Source organism: Lycorma delicatula, chromosome 12, assembly GCF_047948215.1.
Source record: "Lycorma delicatula isolate Av1 chromosome 12, ASM4794821v1, whole genome shotgun sequence".
In the NCBI taxonomy this organism is placed as follows: Eukaryota; Metazoa; Arthropoda; class Insecta; order Hemiptera; family Fulgoridae; genus Lycorma; species Lycorma delicatula.
In genome coordinates this window covers 29,021,843-29,045,820 of record NC_134466.1, presented here as the reverse complement: position 1 = coordinate 29,045,820, position 23,978 = coordinate 29,021,843, and the positions used below count along the sequence as shown (strand labels likewise).

General features: G+C 29.5%; 1 protein-coding gene across 2 annotated transcripts in view; it reads left to right on the top strand.

The window, feature by feature from the left end:
- kermit (PDZ domain-containing protein GIPC-like protein kermit) overlaps nt 1-23,978 on the top strand; it is an 88,089-nt gene that overhangs the window by 54,265 nt on the left and 9,846 nt on the right. For both annotated transcript variants that reach the window (XM_075379860.1, XM_075379862.1), the window contains 4 exons: nt 8,504-8,600; nt 15,574-15,707; nt 17,581-17,719; nt 19,844-19,953. In XM_075379860.1, coding sequence (XP_075235975.1) covers nt 8,504-8,600; nt 15,574-15,707; nt 17,581-17,719; nt 19,844-19,953 — 480 coding nt within the window. The remainder of the gene's footprint in view (nt 1-8,503; nt 8,601-15,573; nt 15,708-17,580; nt 17,720-19,843; nt 19,954-23,978) is intronic.

Below are 23,978 nucleotides of genomic sequence, written 5' to 3'. Positions count from 1 at the left end.
AATTTGGCAATTAAATTTTGTATTTTGAAAACACGTTTTGACTTCTTGAGGGAGCTTAAAGAGAGATGATACTTACTCTACTTGTAGAAATGTAGATATTAACGAAAATATCAAATTAGTTTAAAGAAGGAGGAATCTGCTAGTATCAGAAACTCATAGATACAAGAACTAGAAAAGATTTTTAAAAATATTCATGTAGAATAATTTTTTTATTTCTATTTTTATTTTATGACCGCTGTAGACAATTTATGTCAGTTTTCCTTCTGACTTTCTTCGTTGGCTCGGTCTTCTGTATTTTCCGATATTTCTTTAGGGTATTAGATCTGATCTTTCTTTTTTTTTTCGGTAGGAGAAGGAAAAATCTGCAATCGGACGCTCAGGAGCCCGCGCTACTGGGTGTGCGGGGTTTTCCGCATAGTGCGGTGACCCGCTAAAAACACCTCCTCCTTTTGTTCAGGAGCCCTGATACCTTTCCTTTTCCTGTTTAGCCTCCGGTAACTACCGTTTAGATAATTCTTCAGAGGATGATATGTATGAGTGTAAATGAAGTGTAGTCTTGTACATTCTCAGTTCGACCGTTCCTGAGATGTGTGGTTAATTGAAACCCAACCACCAAAGAACACCGGTATCCACGATCTAGTATTCAAGTCCGTGTAAAAATAGCTGGCTTTACTAGAACTTGAACGCTGGAACTCTCGACTTCCAAATCAGCTGATTTGGGAAGACGCGTTCACCACTAGACCAACCCGGTGGGTTAGCCCTGATACCTGCCTTACGGCATAACTCACGGGTTGCCGGTATCACCTGCGGGTCTTCTCGGGTTGGGTTGAGAAGTCATGGGCGTGTCAGCAGCTGTGACGACCCCGAGAGACCCCCGACTGCTTCCTTACCCAGGCTGTCCCCTCACCATCCACACTGCTGACGATTATCCTTACTGATGTTCTTCGGCCATCTCTACCCTTAGGATGCTTTCTGCTAAGATGGCAACCACCCCTCCCAGAAGTCTCGTTGGCCAGTATCAACTCTAGTAGATTGTCTACATCCAGCTGACCAACTTCCGCACAGTATCGGGCTCTCTCGCCGCTCAACTTTCGCAGTCGAAGAAGATGTGTCATACTGTATCCTCACACTCACAGTAGGAACACGTCGGGGGCGTTTCTCTTCTATCGGTGAAACAGATAATTGTTGAACGCACCGTAGCCCGTCAGGAGTTGGGTCAACCAAAAATTAGTTTCCCCATGCTCCCGACAGATCCACCTTCTTGTGTTTGGGTGAATGCGAAAGGTCCACCTTCCACTGTTGATTTTTCTCACATTTCCTGCCACCTTACCAGTACCCCTTTTCCGAGCATCGTGTTTCGAGACGCCATTTGCCAGGCCTACACGCTCGGCAACTCTCAGCTCCACAGGCGACACACCCGCTATGACGAAAGCAGTATTAGAAGAAACCGAGATCAGATCCTATCGTATCTGATCTTTCTTAGTTCGTCCGAAACCGTTGTATTTCGGGTTCGTTTGTCTGTATAAAAATATCTTGTTTTTGAATTTCGTTGAGTTTTGGTTTATCATTTACGTCTTCAATTTTTAGTCCGATATTTTCTAGGTCTTTATTTCTTTTATGTATTTCCCACCATATTTTAAGGTACTGTAATATCTTTGTATAATTCTTTTGTGTAATATCTTTTTTATAATTTTTATTTACGTATATTCTGATTATTTTTCGTTCTGTTTTGTTTGATCGCTTTTATTTTCGTTTTTAATTTGGTATAATGTTTCGTAAGCGTAAAGTGCTTCTGGTAAAATTACTGTTCTTTAGCGTCGCATTTTTGCGTTTGTTGAGTAACATTCTATATTGTATATTGATTTTGTTAACACTTTAGTTAAACGTTTCTCATTTTTGTCGCTTTGTTGTTCTAGGTTAAATTTTCTTTTAATCTACCTATAATTTCGCCCAAATATTTAAATTTAATTTGTTTGTTATTAATTTTTATCTTATTATGTACAAAGGTTCTATGGCCGTAATATCGGTGTTTTCATACGATAGTTTTAGCTCAGTTTTCCCAGCAATTTTTTCCAGGCTGATTATTTGCTTTTTAACTTCTCCCATATTTTAGGTAAATCACAGACGGTTTCTCTTTATTGCGTTGATCCCAGTTCCGATTTTTATATTTTGTTGATTTTCTTTGGATCATAATTTCATGATAAAATCAAGGTCAACGTTGGAAATAAGTGGTGAAAATCCATCGCCTTGTTTTAAAGTCAGACCAGTTATACGACTATCAATTTTGGGTGTAATCCATAATATTTTAGGATTTTTAACAGGGTTTGTCTGAATACAAACGTACGTTTTTTTTAAATCTATAAATAAAATAAACAATTGTTTTTGGCGTATTGTACAATTTTCTATAATTAATTTTACGGTTAGAATTTAGTTTGAGCAACTTATGTACGGTCTAAATTCATCCGCCTTGATATTCTCCGAGTTGTATTTCTAGAGTATTTTTAATTTTATTTAAAATTATTCGTGATCAAATTTTATAGGTACAGTCCAGCAGAGTAATTCCTCTGTAATTATCTGGATCTGTTCCTTTTTTACAAAAGGATGTTGAAAATTTTTAGATGGGTTAAAAAAATATAAAATTTAGAGGTCTTCAGACCAATAGTAGAGGAGAGAAGTTTGTGAAAGAAACAAATTATTTTAGTGGAAAATATCGGGTCGGGGAAAATGTTTTTCGTATTTTAATGAAAAATTAAAACAGATTTTTTTAATATTTTAAGTTTATTATTATTAAACCCATAATAAGCCGTTTTGATCGATCAAGTTTTAGCATTTTTGAGATAAAAAAAATCATAATTTCGTCACTGTAGAACTTCTGTATTTTCTAGACGAAAAACTGATAAATGATTTTCAAAGTTCTCTTTTAAATCCAACTTTATATCGTTAGAAGAGTTCTGTAGAGACCGAAACAAGTGGTAGTTCGACGGTGCAAGATCAGGACTATACGGTGGTTGCATCAAAACTTCCAAACTTGCCAAGCTCTCTCAATTTTTGACGGTTCACCAAATATGTATTTGGTCTGGCGTTTTCATGATGACTGTACCTTTCCTATCGATCATATTATCTCTGGTCACATTATCTATCACATTATTTCTGGTCACATTATCTCGATCGTTCGGCGAAATCTTCCCAGTTTTTGAGTCTCAGTAACGGTCAACCGAGACTGTTCAAGACTACACTTCATTTATATCATCCTTTGAAGTAATACCGTACGGTGGTTCCGGAAGCTAAACGGAAAAAGAAAGATTTTGACAGAGATAAGAATCAATCGTTTGACCGGACGGCAGCAGCTCATTATGAACGATTCCTCCCGATCCCACCAAACACACGATCACTTTTCTTGACGTCAGTCCCAGCTCTCCCACCGTTTGTGAAGGTTCATTTTGCCTAACCATGATTTTTTCCTTAAAGTATTGTCGTAGGCGATCAATTTTTCATCGCCTGTAATGAGCAGTTTCAAAAACGGTTGGATATAATTTCGGTTTTAGCAGCGATTCGCTGATGGAAATTCCATCAAATAAATTTTTCACTGTTGAATCATACGCCACCCAAACGTTTAGATTTTTGTTTCCACCGTTCTTCAAACGGTTTATTACTATTTTCTGATCGATGTTTAGTTGGTTACTGATATCGTGACTGGTAGTGTTCTACTGTTGCTCAATTTCTTTCTTGATTGCCCAATCAGAGAAAAGTGCATTATGACATCAAAATTTCCAGAATGAAAACACTTGAACCTGCTTTATATCACACCTACTGACATCGCATCATTTCCATAAACATCAAATTTTGTTTGTAGCCTGAATCGCATTCTTCCTCTGTTAAACCAGATGACAGCACTCTCTCCTTCTGTTTAGCCTCCAAAACCACCGTAAGGTATTATTTCAGAGGATGAATGTGGAAATGATGTATAGTCTCAGGTATCGACCATTCCTGAGATGTATGGCTAATTGAAACTCAACCGCTAAAGAACACCGGTATCCTTAATCTAATATTAGAATCTATGTAAAAGTGCCTTTACTAGGATTTGAACCTTAGAACTGTTGACTTCGAAATGAGTTGATTTGCGATGATGAGTTTAACTACTAGACCATCCTGGTGGGTTAGGTGATAGTACTCTTTTCACATTATATAACATATTACTTCGGCTAACAAGAAAGAGTCTTATTACTCTTCAATTGTCATTTTGAATAAATTACACAACATTTTTAAAATCTTTTCATCATTTCATTTAAAATAAGTTTAAATGATTTGGGAAGGTTTTCTTTTACAAAAATACCACCATCTGTCAATTAATTTTTAAATAATATTAATAAAAAATTGTAAAAATTCTGAATTTTCTGAATTCCATTCAGTTTGTGTATAAACATTGTGTCCAATAATTTCAATTAATACCTTTTGAATTGTGATTTTCTAGTTAAGAATATCCATCTATAACTAACCAGACAACAGAACTGGTTTCATTTAACTGGTCATAATATTTTAGCTTAGTAAAAGAAAGAACTTTATTATGCTTCTGTTGCTATTTTTAATAAATTACCAAACGACTTTTAAAAACTCTTCCCATCCATTTATTTGAAATAAAATTTAACAATTTGCTTTTACAGAAATAATTTGTCAGTAAATTTTTAAATAATATTAATAAACAATTATTCAAATTATGTAATATTAATTAATAAAAAAACTGATTTTTCAGCAACCTGTGTTGTACATGTGCATGTACTAAATATGTGCCAAAATAAAGCCTTTTGAATTATGAATTGTTTTTTATATTTAGTATCTATCTACTTTACCATTATTTCATTAAATTTAAATAACTAATATCAACTTTAATCATGTCTATTTTTTTAATTTATGATTAATTGTACATTTTGAGATGCTGTTGTGTTAACTTTAGTAATTGATATGACATCTGTATGTTATTTAGTCAGTTATAATGTGTGGATTACGCCAGATTAAACCGGTCTCATTCAATAAAAAAGAACAATATTTGTTTAGAAATGAAGGAAGAAAAAAATTATACACCGTACATGTTGGTTAAGATATTGTGCCATATTACATTACAATAGTCTAAATATAGAATTTATTGTATAAATTAGAAAATATTTGACTGAAAGAAGTCATGAAAGATTTTAATATTACTAAGAAAAAGTTATTCTTGTGGTTAACGTTAGAAATAAAAAAACTGAATGAGAATTGCTTCGTATAAACCTATTATAAGTATAAAATTGCATTTATTCTGTATAAAAAGACATTAAATATAATGATTACTAAAACAAATGAAAGATAGGAGAACAAAATAAGAGAATTATTAATGATTAGAACAGAAAATAGTTTTAAGATTGTGTGTATGTGTATAGTTGTTACAGAGAGAAAGGAGGATTGTCAGTTGGTTTTTTATGGTCCACTGCTATTGAAGGCTAGTAAAAAGTACAGTAGTGTAGAGATAACTACACAGTTTGTTGATTATGTCTGAATTCATTCTATTACAGTAGTAGTTCTTGATCACTGAAGTCAATTCACTGTCCAGTTTGTAATACAATAATTTCATTTGCCCTGATCTATATTTATTTGTTCTCTTTATTTCTTATTGCTGTACTGTTTCATTCATCATGTTATATTTTGCACGTCTATTTGTTGTGTAATCTGTACATTCTTAATCAAAAAAAAAAATCATCTACAATATCAATTAATTATTTTTCATTAATAAAATTATTGCTAGTACTTAAGTGCCAATGCTAATTAATATACTAATTTGACGAAAGTCCTGAATTAACTAACTCAATTAGTCAGTATTTATAACATAATTACAGCCAACATGTTTTCCAATTTACAGTGAATTTCCTTGCTGTTATATGGAACAACATATGAATTATTAGTTTTCATAAAATTTTACATTTTAAAATGTTAGCTGTACTCTACTATCTTTCTTAAATAAGGGAAAGGAGAGGTTACAATGGAGGGGAAATTTCAATCGCCAAGCCATTTCTGCAGACTGAACATCTGGTCTCTTCTCTTTATATGACCTACTTCTGATGTCCCACATATTATTTTTAGTCTGTTTCTCAGCGGCTAGAGTTAGATACTTCATTATTATTTGTTTTACTCTATCTTTAAGCCTAACATACATTTTTGAAGCCATTCTTTTGCTGTTCTACATTCAATCATAAGGGCTGTTAATTTAGTATGCTTCTATTCCCATATTTAAAATTGAAATAAAAACATAATGTGGCTTTTATTCATTGACCATTTATTGTATTGTATTGTATTATGTGACAATTCTTCTGCTATCTGGTTTGATAAAGGTCGATACTCTTTCTTTATGCAGAATTTGTAATGTCTTAAATATTGGCAAACTTGTTTTTGATATGATCAATTTTTCATTCTAAAATCCATTTTAACTTTTTGAAGAATTCTCAAAATATAATTAATTTTATGTGTATGAGTATAAAAAAAATATTACATCCTGTTTGTCCACTGTAAAACAATATGCAGTCAGAGTATCTTAGTTTATTTATTTCAGCGGCATTAATGGATTTGGTGGTTGTGATGTTGATAAACATGTAATAAAGTTGCTTTGTTTATTTAAATTTAGATATAATACTAATAATTATTAAAATTAGAGTTTAAAGATTATTTTGTTAAGCGCTAATCCAGATATTTCAGCAAAGATCCATATACCCTTCCTGAAATATCATTTCAGGTTTAGTCCCTGAATTGTGTACTAGTGTTTTGGAGAAGGAAATGAATTAAATCCTTGGACTCCAGTCTGTGCACATCCTACCTCATGGTAATCTTTGATGTTGATACAGTATTTTAATATTTTTATAAAAAAATTTATTAAGTTCTGATTTTCGGGGAAAAACTGATAGTGAAAAATTACAACTGAATCCCTTGGTGCTGGAAATGTGCTTCTCAGTTTACAATAAATTAAATTTCCAAATGATATAGTCAGTTATTAACATAAAGAGACATCATAAAAATTATTGAATGGGTAGATTTATCCTTAAGAAAAAATGTTTCATTTGTAATTAAATAATTCAAACCCATCCACAAAAGATGATAGATATCTTCTGCTGTGCTAAATTAGTGCTCATAATTATTTACATTTTGTATTATTACTTTCTTTTGCTTTCCTGGGGAGTATAGTTAAAGTAGCTGTATTAAAGGGAAAAGTGTAGTGATCATGTTAAAAATGGATTATTGAGTTTTTGCAGATTTTTAACATAGGGTCTAGCTAGTTCATCTAGATAAAAAAACGTGTGTGTGTCATACTGACTGGCCTTATATCTCAGGATTGACCAAACCGATTTTCTTCACTCAAATATTTCTGTATAATGGGGCATGCATCATTAATTTTTTCAAAATTCCTTATGGTGGTGGGGGATATTGCAAAAAACCAATTTTGATTTTCTTCAGAGGTAGTTATTTTATAAAAAACTTTATTACAGCAAATTTTTTTAGCTACAATGCATATATAAATTAATCTAAAAAAAAATCTTTTCAAAAAATTAACCCCACCTCTTAAATTGAAATTATATGTTTTTGTTCTTTCACTCTATTTTTCCTCAGTTTAAATATTTTTGAAATTTTTTTTTAAATTTACACTACATATATAGAGCTGTTAAGAAATGTTTACAATTTCTTTGAATAATATATATTCTATTTTTTGCTTTAACTATTTTAATTTTTATTATTAACCAGGAAAGTCATGCGATACTTTGCCGGCTTTGTTTTGTCCATACACTTGGAACTACTCAAACAAATGCATACAAAATGTTTAAATTAAAATTAACTAAGAAAATCAATAAAACAGTTAAAATTAGTTTAATAATTTCAAAAATCAGATGCATGTTACTTCGGTTGTGTATAAGTTTTGACTTATCTATTATTGATTGTTTCATTCCTAATAATATGAAAATGCCCCCACCAGATCTTTTACTTTTAAGCTATATAAATCGGCTGTAATAATATTTAAAATGAATGTAACCAGGTATGTTGTCCAATTTTACTACTGATATTCATAAGTCTCATTTTTCATTTGAAACAATAATAATGACAATACATTTTCATCTACGTACAATTTGTAAAACTTTCTAGTATAGATAATGGTTGTGGAGAATGTATTTTCCAATGCCTTTGTGTTGATATCTAGTAAATGAAGGAGATTATTGAATTATACTGCAATGTATTGAAGATATATTAAGAGCTCATTCTTTGTTTGTATAAATCTCCTCATAAAAGTCTTAGAATTAGTGTACCCTACCAGTCACATTTTCATCGCCTAACCTGTTTGTGCAGAATTTCCACTAGAATAACTTTGGACAAACATTACTCCTACTCGCATCACACACCTATCAAGAAAGCTGCTTTTTTTAAAAAAATATGTTGATTTTGCTGTATTAATTAATTATATTTTTATAAATTTAGTACTGTTTATTTGTTACAGATTTTATACTGTACATTAAATACGCACAAAGTTGACATGACAAAATTATTGGGTGGACAAATTGGGCTAGAAGACTTCATTTTTGTACATAGAAAAGGTATGTTATTTTATTTTATATTGATTAATTAAATATTTCTTTTCCTTTTCACTGAATCTGTGAAATAAATGGATTGAATCATACAACATTCTGGATCTTGTAGAGCTTTATTGATTTCGGGGGGGGGGAACTGTAACTGCAGTTTAGTGGTCGAATATATAGTATGTTATATTACTGGACTATTAGGAAAGAATATGTAGTTTACAATTCAGTAATGGAATGGCAGTCAGGTGATAGAATCTAGAATCCATTATAAAAATATAATTCATTTGGCTTTGCCTGCTTGAAAATGACCATTTTATTGGAAAGAAAGTATTAACTTCTACAACATTTCATCATTATAGATTGTATACTATTACGATTAAAATAATGAATATCAGCAGCCTGACTTGAATCACACAAAAACTGACAATCATTCTCACCAAAAACAAGCATCCTATACCAGCCTTGAAAGGATTATGAGAAGCGAAATGGTTTCTTGTTGCCTTTTTCACTTAGCTTGACTATACTACAGCATATCATCTGAAAATAAGATGAAACTAAACCCTCCAAGTGATCCTTCACTTTATTCTGTTCACCACAGGAACTTTTTTTTTAACCTCTGGGGGGGACCACCATTAGATATTGCTTCAGAGGATGAGATGAATGACAATTTTTGTAGCGTGTGAAAATGCCATGCCTGACCGGGAGTTGAACCTGGGACCTCCGGATGAAAGGCCAAAATGCTATTACTCTGCCACAGAGGCTGGCCACCACAGGAACTTACTGTGTAATAACATCACTACTCTTTAAGAATGCAAATCACATACTTAAAAAAAAGCCACTTCCTATTCTTTCTTTATGGGAAGATCTAATTTATTACAAAACATTTAGTATTTGTATTTGATCTTGTTATTAATTACAAATACAGGTAAGTTCTTAGTAAAATTGTGATTAAGAACTTGTTCCATTAACCATATAATTCTTATAACTTGTTCCAGTTCTTTAGAACATTTAAAAATAAAGCAAAATTTAATAAAGAATGAATGTCAGCAACCAAAGCTACATTTTGAAAACCTATTATTTTAAATAACTGTAGTTAAATTATGCTATGTGTGGATTTCATTTCACTCTATAAAAACGTATTGTTGGCATTTTTCCCTTTAAAAAAATAATAAATTACAAAACACGAATTTCTGGTTTAAAACTATCTCAAATAGTTAAAATATGTAATGTAATGGTTTATGGCTACTGAGGTATATCTTACCAGTTAGTTATAATCAGAATATAATGGACATGTATTAACTTTGTAAAATACATTTTTATCTGGTTACTGTATAATTTGTGTTAAGGTTTTAATTGTAAAGGAACTGCTTAACTTTGTAAAATACATTTTTATCTGGTTACTGTATAATTTGTGTTAAGGTTTTAATTGTAAAGGAACTGCTCACTTCATAATTTTTTTAAAATTCACTTTCATAAAATTATTCAAAGTGTGAATTTAAAATTAAACTGTAACTCAAATTAATGGTTCTTAAGACCATTCTTCCGACTCTGTGAAAGGAATAAATTTGTTGTGTAAACAAAATGAATGTTGTCTGAAATGAACTCTTATCTCATAATAGAGTCAATATATATTGCTACTGCTATAAGACTTATACAGCAGTTAATGATGCCATTGTAGAAGCTCAATTTGCAACCTTCAGGCTGGTTAATTTTTCACACATTCATATAATAAAATAAATGAAAAAGATACACTATTTCCAAATACTACAATACAGCAATTCAGTTGGAAGAATTATTCTGATTATAACAGATTTAACAAAATAAAGACAGTAATTTCATTTGTAATTTGTCTTTACAAATATTTTATTTTTGTAATATTATTATTATTATTCTATATTTTAATAACAAAATTTTATTTGAAAAACCACTAAGTAATTAATTGGGTTATCTTTGAACTAAAGATAATATTTATAAGAGTTATATGAATTAGCCATCTCATTTCATAGCCAATGATATGCAAAGGGATAAAGTTTCTTCACCTCCATAGTCTGACTGATCTGTAACTATGAAAATGAGTATTTTGTACAATCGTAATATGACTATAAAGTCATCCATTAGTATGAATATGTATATTATAGAAAACTTAACCCTCATTAGATAGATATGCATTGGGTATTCATTTTTCATTCCTCAGGATTTACCATTACTGAGGTAAAGGCCAAAAGCAGTATGACACACTGATTTTTGACACTATATTTGACTTTTGTGACGCTATGTTTTTTTGATCTAGATCAACGTTTAAAGCAAATTATTTTCAAGTAATAAAAGACAATTCCTATGTTTAGTTTTTAGTGCAACCATACTTGAAAAATCCTTTTCACAGAAGTAAAATATGGCAAAAGAGATTAATATTTTTAATGCTTCTGTGACTGAATTTACATATTCACTTCGATGAGCAAGCCAAAACGTATGTAAATCTTTAGATGTGAATTGTAGTTATGTTTTATTCGCAGAAATTTTGATGAGCTGGTTGTGAATCTTAATTGTTAACTTAGTAGTTTCAATAACAGTTTCACTAAAAGGATTCAGTATCCATATCTTCGAGAAATCATTTTTATCTTCTGGGATATACTCAGTCAACTGAATTTTTAAGCTCATGCAATAGATCTTCTTGCTATCCGAACTGTGGTGAATAATAGTGTCTTCTTCATCCAAATTTTTCTCAATATAATTGGAAGCGATTGGAAACATATCAAAATGTTTGCTTTGAAGGCGAGTAATCTAGATATCAAGCTTCTTAATGAAAGGATGAAGTTTGTCTGTCATTAATAAAATTTTTTTATCATGTTCTTGTAAATTCACATTCAAGTAATTTAAATGTAAAAATACATCAGGTAAGTAAGACAATTACAACATATACTCATTGTTCTATAAAAACAGTACATATGATGCTTCTAATCCTCGAAAAATATTATTAATTCACCTAGGAATTCCAATAACTGGGTTAATATTTTCCTCTGTGATAACCATTGGACTTCTGTATGGAAAAGAAGATGTTTTTTCTTTTCATCCATTTCATCACATAGTTTAGCAAACAGCTTATTCTGTAATGGTTGACTTTTAATAAAGTTAACCATTTTTACAACTTTACAAAAAATTAGTTTGAGATTTTCCGGCATATTTTTTGTGGAAAGAACAGGTCTGTGAAGGAAGCAGTGTGTCCATTCCACCCTTTGTATAAGATGATCTTATAATTTTTCTAGAAATTCACTGTTCTTCCTGTTATCGCCTTTGCACCATCACTACATACTGCAGTACATTTTATATTGTCCAATCTATATTTTAATCTTTAGTGGCTTCATAAAAAATATCAAAAAGACATTGTCCTGTTGCATGACCAGGTATTGATTTGCAAAACAATGCATCTTCTTTGATTGATCTGTCCCAATCCCACCCATACCTCAAAAAACATAAGAACTAAAAAATGTTTGCCAAATCTGTTGATTCATCTAATTGAATAGTAAAAAATTCACTTGACCTCAGTTGTTGAATTATCTGATCATGAACATTGGAAGCCATGTCATTGATTCACCTTGATACTCTGCTGTTAGAAAGTGAAATTTTTTTCAATTTTTTTGCTTCTTCAGTGCCTATTAAAACATTGACCGTATCATTTGCAGCATGCCATATGAAGTTTTTGTTGATTGTATGGGGTTTGAACATCTTAGCTACTCTTAATTCTTTGAAATATGATGTTTCAAGAGTACTTTTATCAGTATGGCTTGATTTACAAAAAGAAACTTGTTGATTTCTCAGAGTATGTAATTTTGAAAAATTCCCAAGGGATTGCTTTTACGATTCAGATGTTTAGTTTGCATGTGTCAAATTAATTTTAATGGTTTCATGCTTTCATCAGAGAGGACTGTAGCTTTCCATCCAATGAGGTAAAACTTTAATTTATATAACTGATATACAATTTTGTCTTTTTACCAATCGATTCACTGGATATAGATGGCTCACATCGTTTTTTTACAAATTTATCCAATTTTGCATAAGAATCTAATTGAAAAAAAACTGTTACACTGACCACACACTAAAAAACTGAAACCTCAATTATTATTATTTTCAGTGAAACTGCATTTTTAAAAACTTAAATAAAGGCACCAGACACATTCACATCCGAAAGTAAACTGATGTTCTGCAATCCCTTACGCCTGTTTTGTACTGCCGAAAACATGACATGTTCAAACGTATCTCTCGCAGTGAATATTATATGCAAGCATACCAAATTACAAGAAGCATGTACACATCTAGTTGGAACCTGTAAAAAATTGCTCATGTTTGTACACTTTATACATGCATGTTCATACCCGTCTGTAACAACGCTGTTGTTACAGACAAGTACTATGTTTTATTGGATTGGAGGGTCGTGAAATATTCATTAAATTATTACTTTTTGGGCTCATTTAGCTAAAAAGGTTGAGAATCACTGGTCTAGATTAACTAGCTGATTCTTAATATGTAAAGATTTGCAAAAAAACCGATACCCGATTTTTGACAATCACTATACTTTTCTCTTTAATATAGCAAGTAATAAAAGATCTATTTCACATGGTGAGAGTTTCTACAATAAGCATTCATTGTGTGTGTTTGTGTGTGCATACACTCACACCCCAATCCTATTCTCATAGCAAAATATCAAAATCAGTGATAATACTCTAAATGTTTTTCATTGCCTACTTCTTTCAGTTCATAAAAGTCATGTAATTTTTACAAGTCTTTTGTGTGTGTATAAGATTTATATACAGATATGTAACAAAAACTCAGAGTCATCACTGGAAAATAAGTTGCTGATATAAACTAAGGAATGGATACTGAAGTAAAATTAGTGCATGTGTTTCATACAGCTAATTTTGAATGCAATTTTACCTTAGATCAAATAGAGTAACATAGAATTTACTCATTTATGAGTTTTACATCTTCATACTAAGGATTGTGTTCGTTTTTAAACATTTAAATATATGTGAGTATTAAAAGGCCTAAATTTAACCAATAAGCAACTCCAGTTTTAGATTTTTGTATAGTTTCTTATAAAAAGTAAAATGTCTCTTGGGACACATCGATAAGGAGCATCAATTTCTACTAGGCCATAATAATAACAGTTATAGCAATTGTACAGCTGTCATATATCTTTCACAGCATAGATGCAGTGAGCTTGTTGTTAAAAAAATCACAGTACACTTGAGAAGTTGTGATCAAGCCTAAGAGGAAGGGTAGAAAATAAACCTGTTTAGAGACTAAAATAATCTACCTGAAAGAAGTGCTCTAAAATTCTTTCACGGTTGTAGATGATAATCTGTCTATGATTCCTCAGGAGATCAGTTTATTTTATTTGGGATAGGAACAGCACATTACTGATCAATAATTTTGCACTGATCATATGCTGTAGCGATAATTTTTCTCGAGTTGCTAATGAGCCATCCAAGAACAGTCTTATTCTAGTTGAATGTTAATATATTTCATAATCTATTGTGATAAATAGAGAAGCTAGAAGTGGAAAATGCAAGAATGAGGACAAGAAAGATGAAGGAAGGATGTAAAAACGCAAATAAATGTAAAAAGAGAAAAATTGAGAAACAACAAAGAATAACAATGAAAATAAATTTTAGAATAGAGTAGAAAATTTGAAATTAAGAAAATTCTGAAAAATAAAATAATAGGTAGTTGGGACAGTAGTTCTAAAACTATTATGCTTGAATAAACAAGGAGATAATTCAGTCGCTGTTACATCAGGACAATCCCTAGGCTTGGGTGTAGAAATACTGTCAAGACTAGGTAAATAGAGATGCGTGCATGATAATAGTCAAAACATGTGAATGAAGAGCATGTTATAAGTATAATTTTGCTATAAAGGTTTGACAGTATCCTGTTGTGTGTTAGGTGTAAAAAGCTGTTTTATGAAATCATTGTGAACTTTCAAGATAAAAGTGTAAGCTAGTTTCCTTTTGTAAGTGATAGATGTAAATATTACATTTGTAATTGTAATCTCATTGTCAAAATCAGTTCTTAATTTTTTATTAATTTTCATTAGTTAATGTCAATTTCACAGTAAAATCAGAATTATTATTGTTAGTGACATATAATTTACTTATTTTGTAAATTAGATGATCACGAATAATTTGTTTAATTTTAGGAAATTTAACAAATGTAGATCTCTCGATATATTTTGTTGAACTAATAACACATGGTATAATACATTTTAGTATGATAAACACATACAGCAAAAGAGTGCTGTAGTTGAGCTCACTTGAACATTATTGTGGTATATTTTTGCGATTTGTGTTCATCTACATGTAAAATTCTGGCCAAATCAATTGCTTATTTGTATGTAAAATATCTAAACCCAATAACACACATTTGAACATTGTCATATATGTCACTTGTACATTATGAAATATGTAAAAATACATAACAATGATAAATTAAATGAACATACACTTTTTAGCTGTATTCTTAATACATATCTGCGTAATTAAAAGAAAAAAACTGCCAACAATAACATTAGCGGAGATCAGAGTGAAAACAGCTTCATTATTCACTGAGGATGATTGTGAATATGATAGAGAATATTTTGAAGTTTTTGAGAGGTTTTTCTTAGTCAGTTTGATTTATGTGTCGTTTAAATATCAGATTAGTGTGTTCAGTTAAGTAGAGAGGATTATGTGAAATCAATTCATTACTCTTTTCCTAGTAAACCTGGCATAGGATATTGTTATTTTTGAGAAAGGCTGTGTGTATTTAGAGAGATTTGTATCACTTGTAAGGTCATTTACAATAAGGAGATAATGATGCTTACTATACGTTAAATAACAGGAATTTTATCTGTTATATAGTTACAGATTTAGTATTAGATTTAACTTAAGGCTCACTCTATAATGCAACCAAATGATGGTAACAAAAAAAATATCTTTTTTTGGTAATTGTTTAGGTCGTCCAAAGGAGATAGAAATAACAAAATCTGAAGATGCACTTGGATTGACTATAACTGATAATGGTGCTGGATATGCCTTTATAAAACGAATCAAAGAAGGAAGTATAATTGACAATATAGAATATATTCAAGTAAGTTTTTTGAATTTTTTTGTAGAAATGCTTTTTATATTTTCTGTACGATAACTAAAGTCCTACAACCAATTAGTTATCCTACTTACCTTTTTCTTTTTTAGATGATAAAAAATGAGTTTTATAATATGTGACAAACACCAAGCCTGATGAGAATTCAAACCCAGAAGCTTCTGGTTGAAAGGTAGTGAAGAAATGTAGAGACCATTCTGCCATGGTGGTTGGCAAGAATATTATTGTACAATTTTGAATGATTTTTATTTAAGTAGCATCCATATAAAAATGTTAGCAAAATCTTTTCCTGATATCCCAAAAAAATAAATAAATTTTATTTATTAATTGAATAAATTATATGTAATTCACTATTTTATATTGCAGCATAAACATGCATAATAAATACTAATTAAATCAAGAATGTTAAAAGATTAAACAAATTAGAGTTCAATATTGAACATTTACATTAGTATCTAGAAATTCATTAAATGCATAAAATAATTGAGCAGCATAATGAGACATGATAACTTCAAAAATTAATTAATATGAATGCCTTATTTTCAAATTAATGGAGCTTTTTCTTCTTTGGTGGAATATCCAGCAGCATTGTTATTGATGGACCCCATTTTAAAAAGTTAAGAGAGTATGCGTTACTACCCATCTAACACCTCCCCTACAGCATAAATATGTAGCTTGTTTTTCGTACATATTATCTTTTTTAACAAATTTACCTTTATCAACTAACAACTAATTGAAAAAAAAAAAAATATTATTCTGTAAATGAGTTTTTAAATAATAGTAATTAAAAAGTAATATAAATACCTTAAATTTTCTACATTTTTATTCAGTTAATGCAAATAATATATGCTTAAATAATTTTAATTAATACTCTCTAAATTATTATTTATTTTGTACTATTTTCACATGTTATTTACAACTTCTTCATATATTTATTATTAATTGTTTTTTTTGCAACTGATTACTTGCTTAACAAAGGTTCCCTTGATCTATCCCAGCAAATGATGTGGCAGGTCCTCATTTATAACTGGAACCGCAACCTATAGCCAATATTACGCCATTTAACCATTTCTTTCTGGGTCTTCTCTTCTTTCTGTATCAAACTAGAATCTATGTATAAGAATTTGAGTAATTCATTCCTAAGACATTTTATTTAGGTGACCATATCATGATAAATGTTACTCTTTATACGTTAAAGTGATGTTTTACACCAGTTTTGTTCTGAATTTTGAATACAGTCCAAAATCATTGGCCAACATGTTCATCTACGTTGATTCAATTTTTTGTCTCATTTTAGATGCTATTTTCCAATTCTCAGAGTACATATAGCATTTGTAATAAATTTCTCAAATAATCAATCCATTGTTACTGGAGAAACATTTTTGTTGTAATTATATAAAATGTACAAAAAATGGATACTTTCATTGAAATCTGAAATTTTTTGTAATCACAATACTTTATTTACTTCATACAAGGAAGTAAAAAACTGATAACTTAATCCTATTCGCCATTTGCACTTACAGAATCTTCTCTTCTTAAAGTGTCATCAGGCCCCCTGACATTGACCATTGATCTGCGTATTCCTCTCCATTCTGAGCGCTAAGAAAAAGCACTTCTGTATTTTGTAATGGGTCCAGACAGTTATACTGGACATGCCATAATAATAATTTAAGTTATGAAGTGCACCACTGATATCCTAACCAAAATTGTGATACTGGTGATGAACAATCCATAAACCAATATTTAAGTAGTTAGAATGGAAATCACCGTATTTCTAATGATGCCAATTTTTCTTTTGTTTCATATTAAATTTAATAAGCATCTTAATTTTAAAATATTTTGTCATTTTTGTTTGTTTTAGGTGGGCGATCATATAGAAAAAATTGATAACGTTAATTTAGTTGGAAGAAGGCATTTTGAAGTAGCAAAGTTATTAAAAGATATACCACGTGGTTCAACGTTTACGATACGATTGGTTGAACCACTAAAAGCTGGTTTTTGTAAGTTCAGATAATATTTTTGTTTTTTTATATATGTCACACACACACACACTATATATATATATATATATAGTTTAAATTTATTAATTAAACCACCTAGTACAGAATATTGAAATTAGACATGTGTTACCTTAATTTGTCTTGAAACTATTTAATTTTATCATGTCTTAGCTTAATTTTACCAAGAATATTTCAATCTTTGAATATCTATTTTCTATTGAATATTACAATCATGACCGAGGATACAGGAAACTGCGAAAGTACTTTCAGGGTAAAATTAAGATAGGATATGAATTGTCTCAATATTCTGAACTAGGTGATTTAATAGTTATAATATAATTTAATAGTTCAGAGAAATAATATGAATCTTAAAAAGATTAATTTCTGTAAAATATATATATATATATATATATATTTATTATTTTCCGACTTTTTTTTCTTGTAAAGCATTTGAATGCCAATGGTAAAAATTGGTAGTGCATTATTTATTGCGTGTTAGTGTAACAGTGATTTTTTTTTATTTTGTGCATAACAGAATACACTGAACAGTGTTAATGCATCAAGTTCTGTCAATTGCTTGGTGATACTCAAAGTGAACCAATTTGTCAGATTAAGCAGGGTCTCAGGAATAAACTATGAAGGGGTTACACAAATTAAAATGTGGTATAATTGTTTTCAAAATGGCTGAACTTCAGATGGGAGTGAGTAGCATACCAGTAAGCTGTGAACAAGCCAAAATCTGAATTATCAATATGCAGAGCTGATAATGGAAAATCATTAGTTGACGATTCCAGAAATTGTAAATGATATTGAGATTAGTGATGGTTTCTTACCCATGATTTTAACAAGTGATTTGAGCATGCACTGAGTGGGTATGAAATTTTTGCCAAACCTTGAACAGAAACAGAATTTTTAACATTACACTGTGCATGCTTGCGTGTACCAGACTAACTTCCACTGTGATACCGGTAATGAATTTTGAGTGTATGGTTACAATCCATAAAGGAGAATTTAATATTTAGTCGTAATGGAAATCGCCATACTTCCAAGGCTGACGAAAGGAACATAAGTCAAAGCGATGCTGACTATTTTTTTACTTTTACATTTATCTCTTTCTAGATGTCTTCGCTTCATTGGTAATTTCACTGCGTATATTGTGCAATACTCACAAGAACTTCATTTCTGCAGCTACTTCAAGATCGACCAGCAGTGAGCAATCTTGTTTCAGTCATAGAGAAGTACATATTAATGATAAAGTTAATAATAACTTTCACATTCTGTATATGGTTAAGCTTCATTTTCTTATCATTTGACAAGCATTTATAATTTCTTAAGCCAATCTTTCATTGTGATCTCTTCCTATTTGCTTTCTGCTGAAACTGAAAATTTTGTTTATTTTTCCATAACTTTTTTACATGTTATGATAGATTGCCGTGGTCGTTTGATAATTAAATGGCCAAAGATGCTTGTTGAAAAAATCTAAAGTTATAATTTTTGACTCATTTTCTATTTGCACATTTCTACAGTGTATGATTGTATAATGACAGTGGGCGGTCCTTTAACCGTATTTCTTATACTATATTTCTCTAAATGTAGAAAAGAACATGTGATTATTTATTATACAATGTAAATTTATTGTTTTAATTAATTATAATTATTTGTTTCCTATTACAGAATATTTTTATTATTAATTTAAATGGAATAGGTTTGGGTTATTAAATTTTATTTCTGTTAAGTTCGTTCTATTAAAAGGATTTTATTATAAAGAACTTTAATTTCATTTTTATAAACACTTAATACTTACAATCTCAATGAATATGTAAAACACGATGATTCTGATAACAAGTACAGTTTTTAATGTATTTGAAAATTGTGTAAATGAATTAATGATGATAATGAGTTTAAATTTGGTAACATTGTTTATCAGCTGTTTGAATTTTTTTTCTGTTATTAATATCTGCTTATAATTATATTTAATCTTATAATTTTATTAGGTTTATTATGTAGATTTAATGCAATTTCATGTAATACTTAATTACATTGCAATTACATGACAAACCCCTTTTTATCACTGTATCTCTTTATAAAAAAAATTAATGAAATGTTTTATAAAATTATTTTTAGCAAATATTGAGGCTCGTAGCAATCCAAGAAAGGGTAAAAAACCTGGTTATGGAACCGGTAGAGAAACATTACGTTTTAAAGCAAATGGAAAATGTCAAATTGAAGAAGAGGTAAAGTAAATTATCATATATATTTGTTTTTTTTTAAATTAGTTTTATTTTTTAAAGTAAAAACTTTTACCTTTGTATTATTATACAATTTCCATCAATGAATTGTGATTTAAAAATATAATGAACACGAAATTCTTCATTTATTTCATTTTTAAATTTAAAAGTATTAAATTACATCAAAACATTGTATGATTTAAAAGTAACATCTTTTAGATGATCATTCTTTGCAGAATCTTTACAGGAATTTGATTAACTTCTTGCTGAGATTGATACATTAAGTAAATCAGAAGACATTTACAAAATTTTGTAAAAATCATTGCTCCAAACTGAAGATATTAAGAAATACCATAACCAGCAAAAAAGTTAAGACTTTTCTCATATTCCTGAATGAAATCAACCAGATACATAACCGATGTGACATATTAATCTAATGGAATCATCTTATCACTGCAAGACTGTAACTAAGTCTTGCAGTGATTGCAGTCTTGCAAACAAAAAAAATGTTTTTTGCTCCTACCTCTTTATGGATGTTTGAATAAACCCAAATCCCTTTAGAAAGTATCCTATTTGCTAAGGGACATTAAATTATGTAAAAAATTTAACTAACCTTAAGTAAAATTTTGAGATGTAGTACCTGTAAAGACCATCTCCCTATCCCCTTCATGATTGTGACCAAAATTAAATGGCATTAATGCCCCATATTCAGAAATCATTGTCATATTTCATTCAGCCTTGAGATATCAAGCAAAATCAGACCAACATACACACAAATTTCAATGCTGTAATTGTGTTTTTTTTTTTGTTAGAGAGGGGAGTTATGATACATCAAGTTCTGCAAAAAACAGATTAAGATTTTACCAGATTAGCATACTTTTCCTTGCATAGTAAATACTACAGTTATGCCATAAGCATAACTGTAGTATTAGTAGTTTAACTATGTAACCAGGAAAGTAAAATCTCTAAATAAATTTACATAAAAAAAAACAAAACAAATTTTCAAGTATGGTATACAGTAAATTAAAAGATCTAAAAGGGGTTTCTAAAGGGACCTCTAAACAGATAGAAGTCCTTTGTACAAAAGAATAAAATTATGTAAAACTTTTCCAGAATCCATAAATCTTTTAATCAAATAATAAAATGCAGTTATTTATTATCTTTTTTAACAGATTTAAAAATAAGAAGGTTCTCAATTATTAATAAATAACCTACTTTTTACGAGATGGACTGATTTCAATAATAATTTCTTATTATCTAGGGGAAAATTCCTGTGGTCTAAATAAATTTTTCTCCACATAACAAATATAGAAAGAATTTCTTTTAACAAAAAAATTACATGATGATTTGAACATTTAAAAAAATATTTTTTGCCATTCTTGTTTAGTAATGAATTATTATAATTTAATGATATGTAGCCCGTTATCATTTTGATACTCAATGTACTTTCGCTCAAATTTATGAAATACAGTAAAAAAATAATATAATTTACATATTTCCAAAAATCTTACTCTTGGTAATTATCTCCACACATTTTTTGTATGCATTCCTTTTCTTTTTTTTATCAAGGTATTTAAAATGTTCTAACCTTTTCATTTCTTAAATACAGCTTTTTTTCATTCTGATTTAGTATTTTTTTTATATGCTTATCCATATTTTAAATAAAAATTAAACTGAAAGAAATGAAAAACAATTTCCTAAAATGAACTTTTCAATTCTTTAAATTTATGTCTGTGATAGTTGTTTGTAATTTGGCACTTACGTCTAAAAGTCAAAATTTAAAGATAATTTGTTTCTTTTGACTTTTGTATGTTTCTGAAGTCGATTTTAAGGTTTGTTTTTTATAGTAATCAAATTTTACAACTTTTGGTGGCATGGAACCTTAAAACACCAAGAATTAGAATGGTGGTCATGTTTGGATTGAAATAATATATTAGTTATAGAAAAGTTAACTGAATTTTATTAAAAAAAATAATAAAATAAATAAATTATCTGATATTTATTTGGTAGCGTATAACACTTAATATCAGAATCTTTTCTGACTGGTAGCTTATCAGAACATTAAAAAATTACATATGTAAATATTTTAGTTAAGAAAAATTGTATCAATAGTTATAAAAATTAACTGAAATGTTTAAACAGTGATTACAGTATTTAATACAATACATAGTAAATGGAACAAATCTTAAAGCAGCACACACATATATATTAAGTGAAGGAAAAAAGTTAAAGATTCCTTTATTATGTAACAATTTTTAATATTTAAGTGACATAGCCTTCAAATTGGAGATAAGTCAATTTATTCCTTGTCTGACTCCCACTCTTGTCTGTTATGTGCTGTGTTTTGATAACTTTTACCACCAGCCAGTCCATGAATAGCCATAGAATTTGTTAAGAGGAAGGGATTTTCCTCTTGGCTTTATCATAGCTCATAGATACCATTCATGTGTCCGTGTATATATTCATGATTTCATGAATATAGCCACTTAACCATTTTACGTATTTAACCTGCTGCAGGATATAATTCTGCAAGGTTTAAATCTGATATCATTTGCACTTTTTCTGTTAATCTAGTTGTTAAATTCAACATGGACACAGAATTTTTCTGAGCTTAAGCAATAATTGAAAATTGTTTTCTATTCACAAATAAAAATATTTATCAATAACATTTTTTGAAGGTATTGCTTTTATTTTCCTGACAAATATAGCTAGAGTAGCTATGTTGAACAGGAAAGTATGGTGACCATGTCAAAAATGAAGTACGGTGGTTTTTTTTTTTTTACAAATCTGTACATTTTAGGATCCACTAATATGTATGTGTGCATACATATTTTTATCTCACTACTTTTGGCGTTACATCTCAGGATTAACTGAACCAATTTTCTTCAGACTTGTAAATGTTTCTATATATGGGGGCATTGATCACATTAATTTTTTTCAAAATTTGTCTAGATGGTGGCGGGATGTCGCAATAAAACCAATTTTGATTTTCTTAAGAGGCATTTTAGAGGAAACTATTAAAGAAAATTTATTACCTACAATGAATTTATAAATAAAATAAAAAGTTTTCAAAAATCAACCCCTTCTTAAATTTAAGTGTACTTTTTTTGTTCTTTTACTCTATCTCTCTTCAGTTTAAATATTTTTTTGAAAGTTTATACTTCATATCCAGAGCTATTACATTATTGACCCCCTGATGTAAAATGCAGAAAAATTTGGTTTTTAATTTTCTTTCTTTTTATATTTTAGTATTTATTGAGGGGAGTGTTAGATTTAGATAAAAATTTACTTAAGCAAATTTGTTAAGCTTTTTGCCAGCTTTTTTATTTATTTTTTAATGAACAGTATATAAGACTTAATAGTTTTTAAAATTGTTTAGTTTTATTATCAACAGAGGCACTATAACCTTCATCAGTGTCAAATTATATTTTATTGAAAAAACATACAAGAGAATAAAAGCATTTATGCAACTGGGGAATTGTTTTAGTGGAGCAGAAAAATATCTCAAAATGCAGTACATTCTAAAAGTGTAATTTTTATATAGGGCATGATGTAGTACCATATTTTAAAAGTTATAAAATGCATGCATTATCTAGCACAATATCATTTTAATCTTTCATGACATGTTCTGCTGTGTTTAGATATTTTTATATAAAATCATGTTTCAATTGCTGACATGAAGGCTTTAGAAGATTTAATCTAAAATCTACAGCCATATTTAAAAAAAAAATAAGTTGAAACCAATAGAGATAGATGTATAGATAGTGCTATTTCATGTAGCTTGTGGAGAATGGGGGCAGTAAAACCATTGCACAACAGACTTAGAATTGCTAATACTGGATGCTAATAAGTGCGTTATGGTTTTTTTTATAGCATTACAATCGGTAATGGTAGATGTCATGTCGGCCTATAATTGTATAAAAAAACAATAAAATATAATTTAACATTATAATTTACAGTTTATTTATTATTTCATTAATGAATTTAACTGCCAATATTACTGTGAATTATAGTTTTTACAAACAAATTAA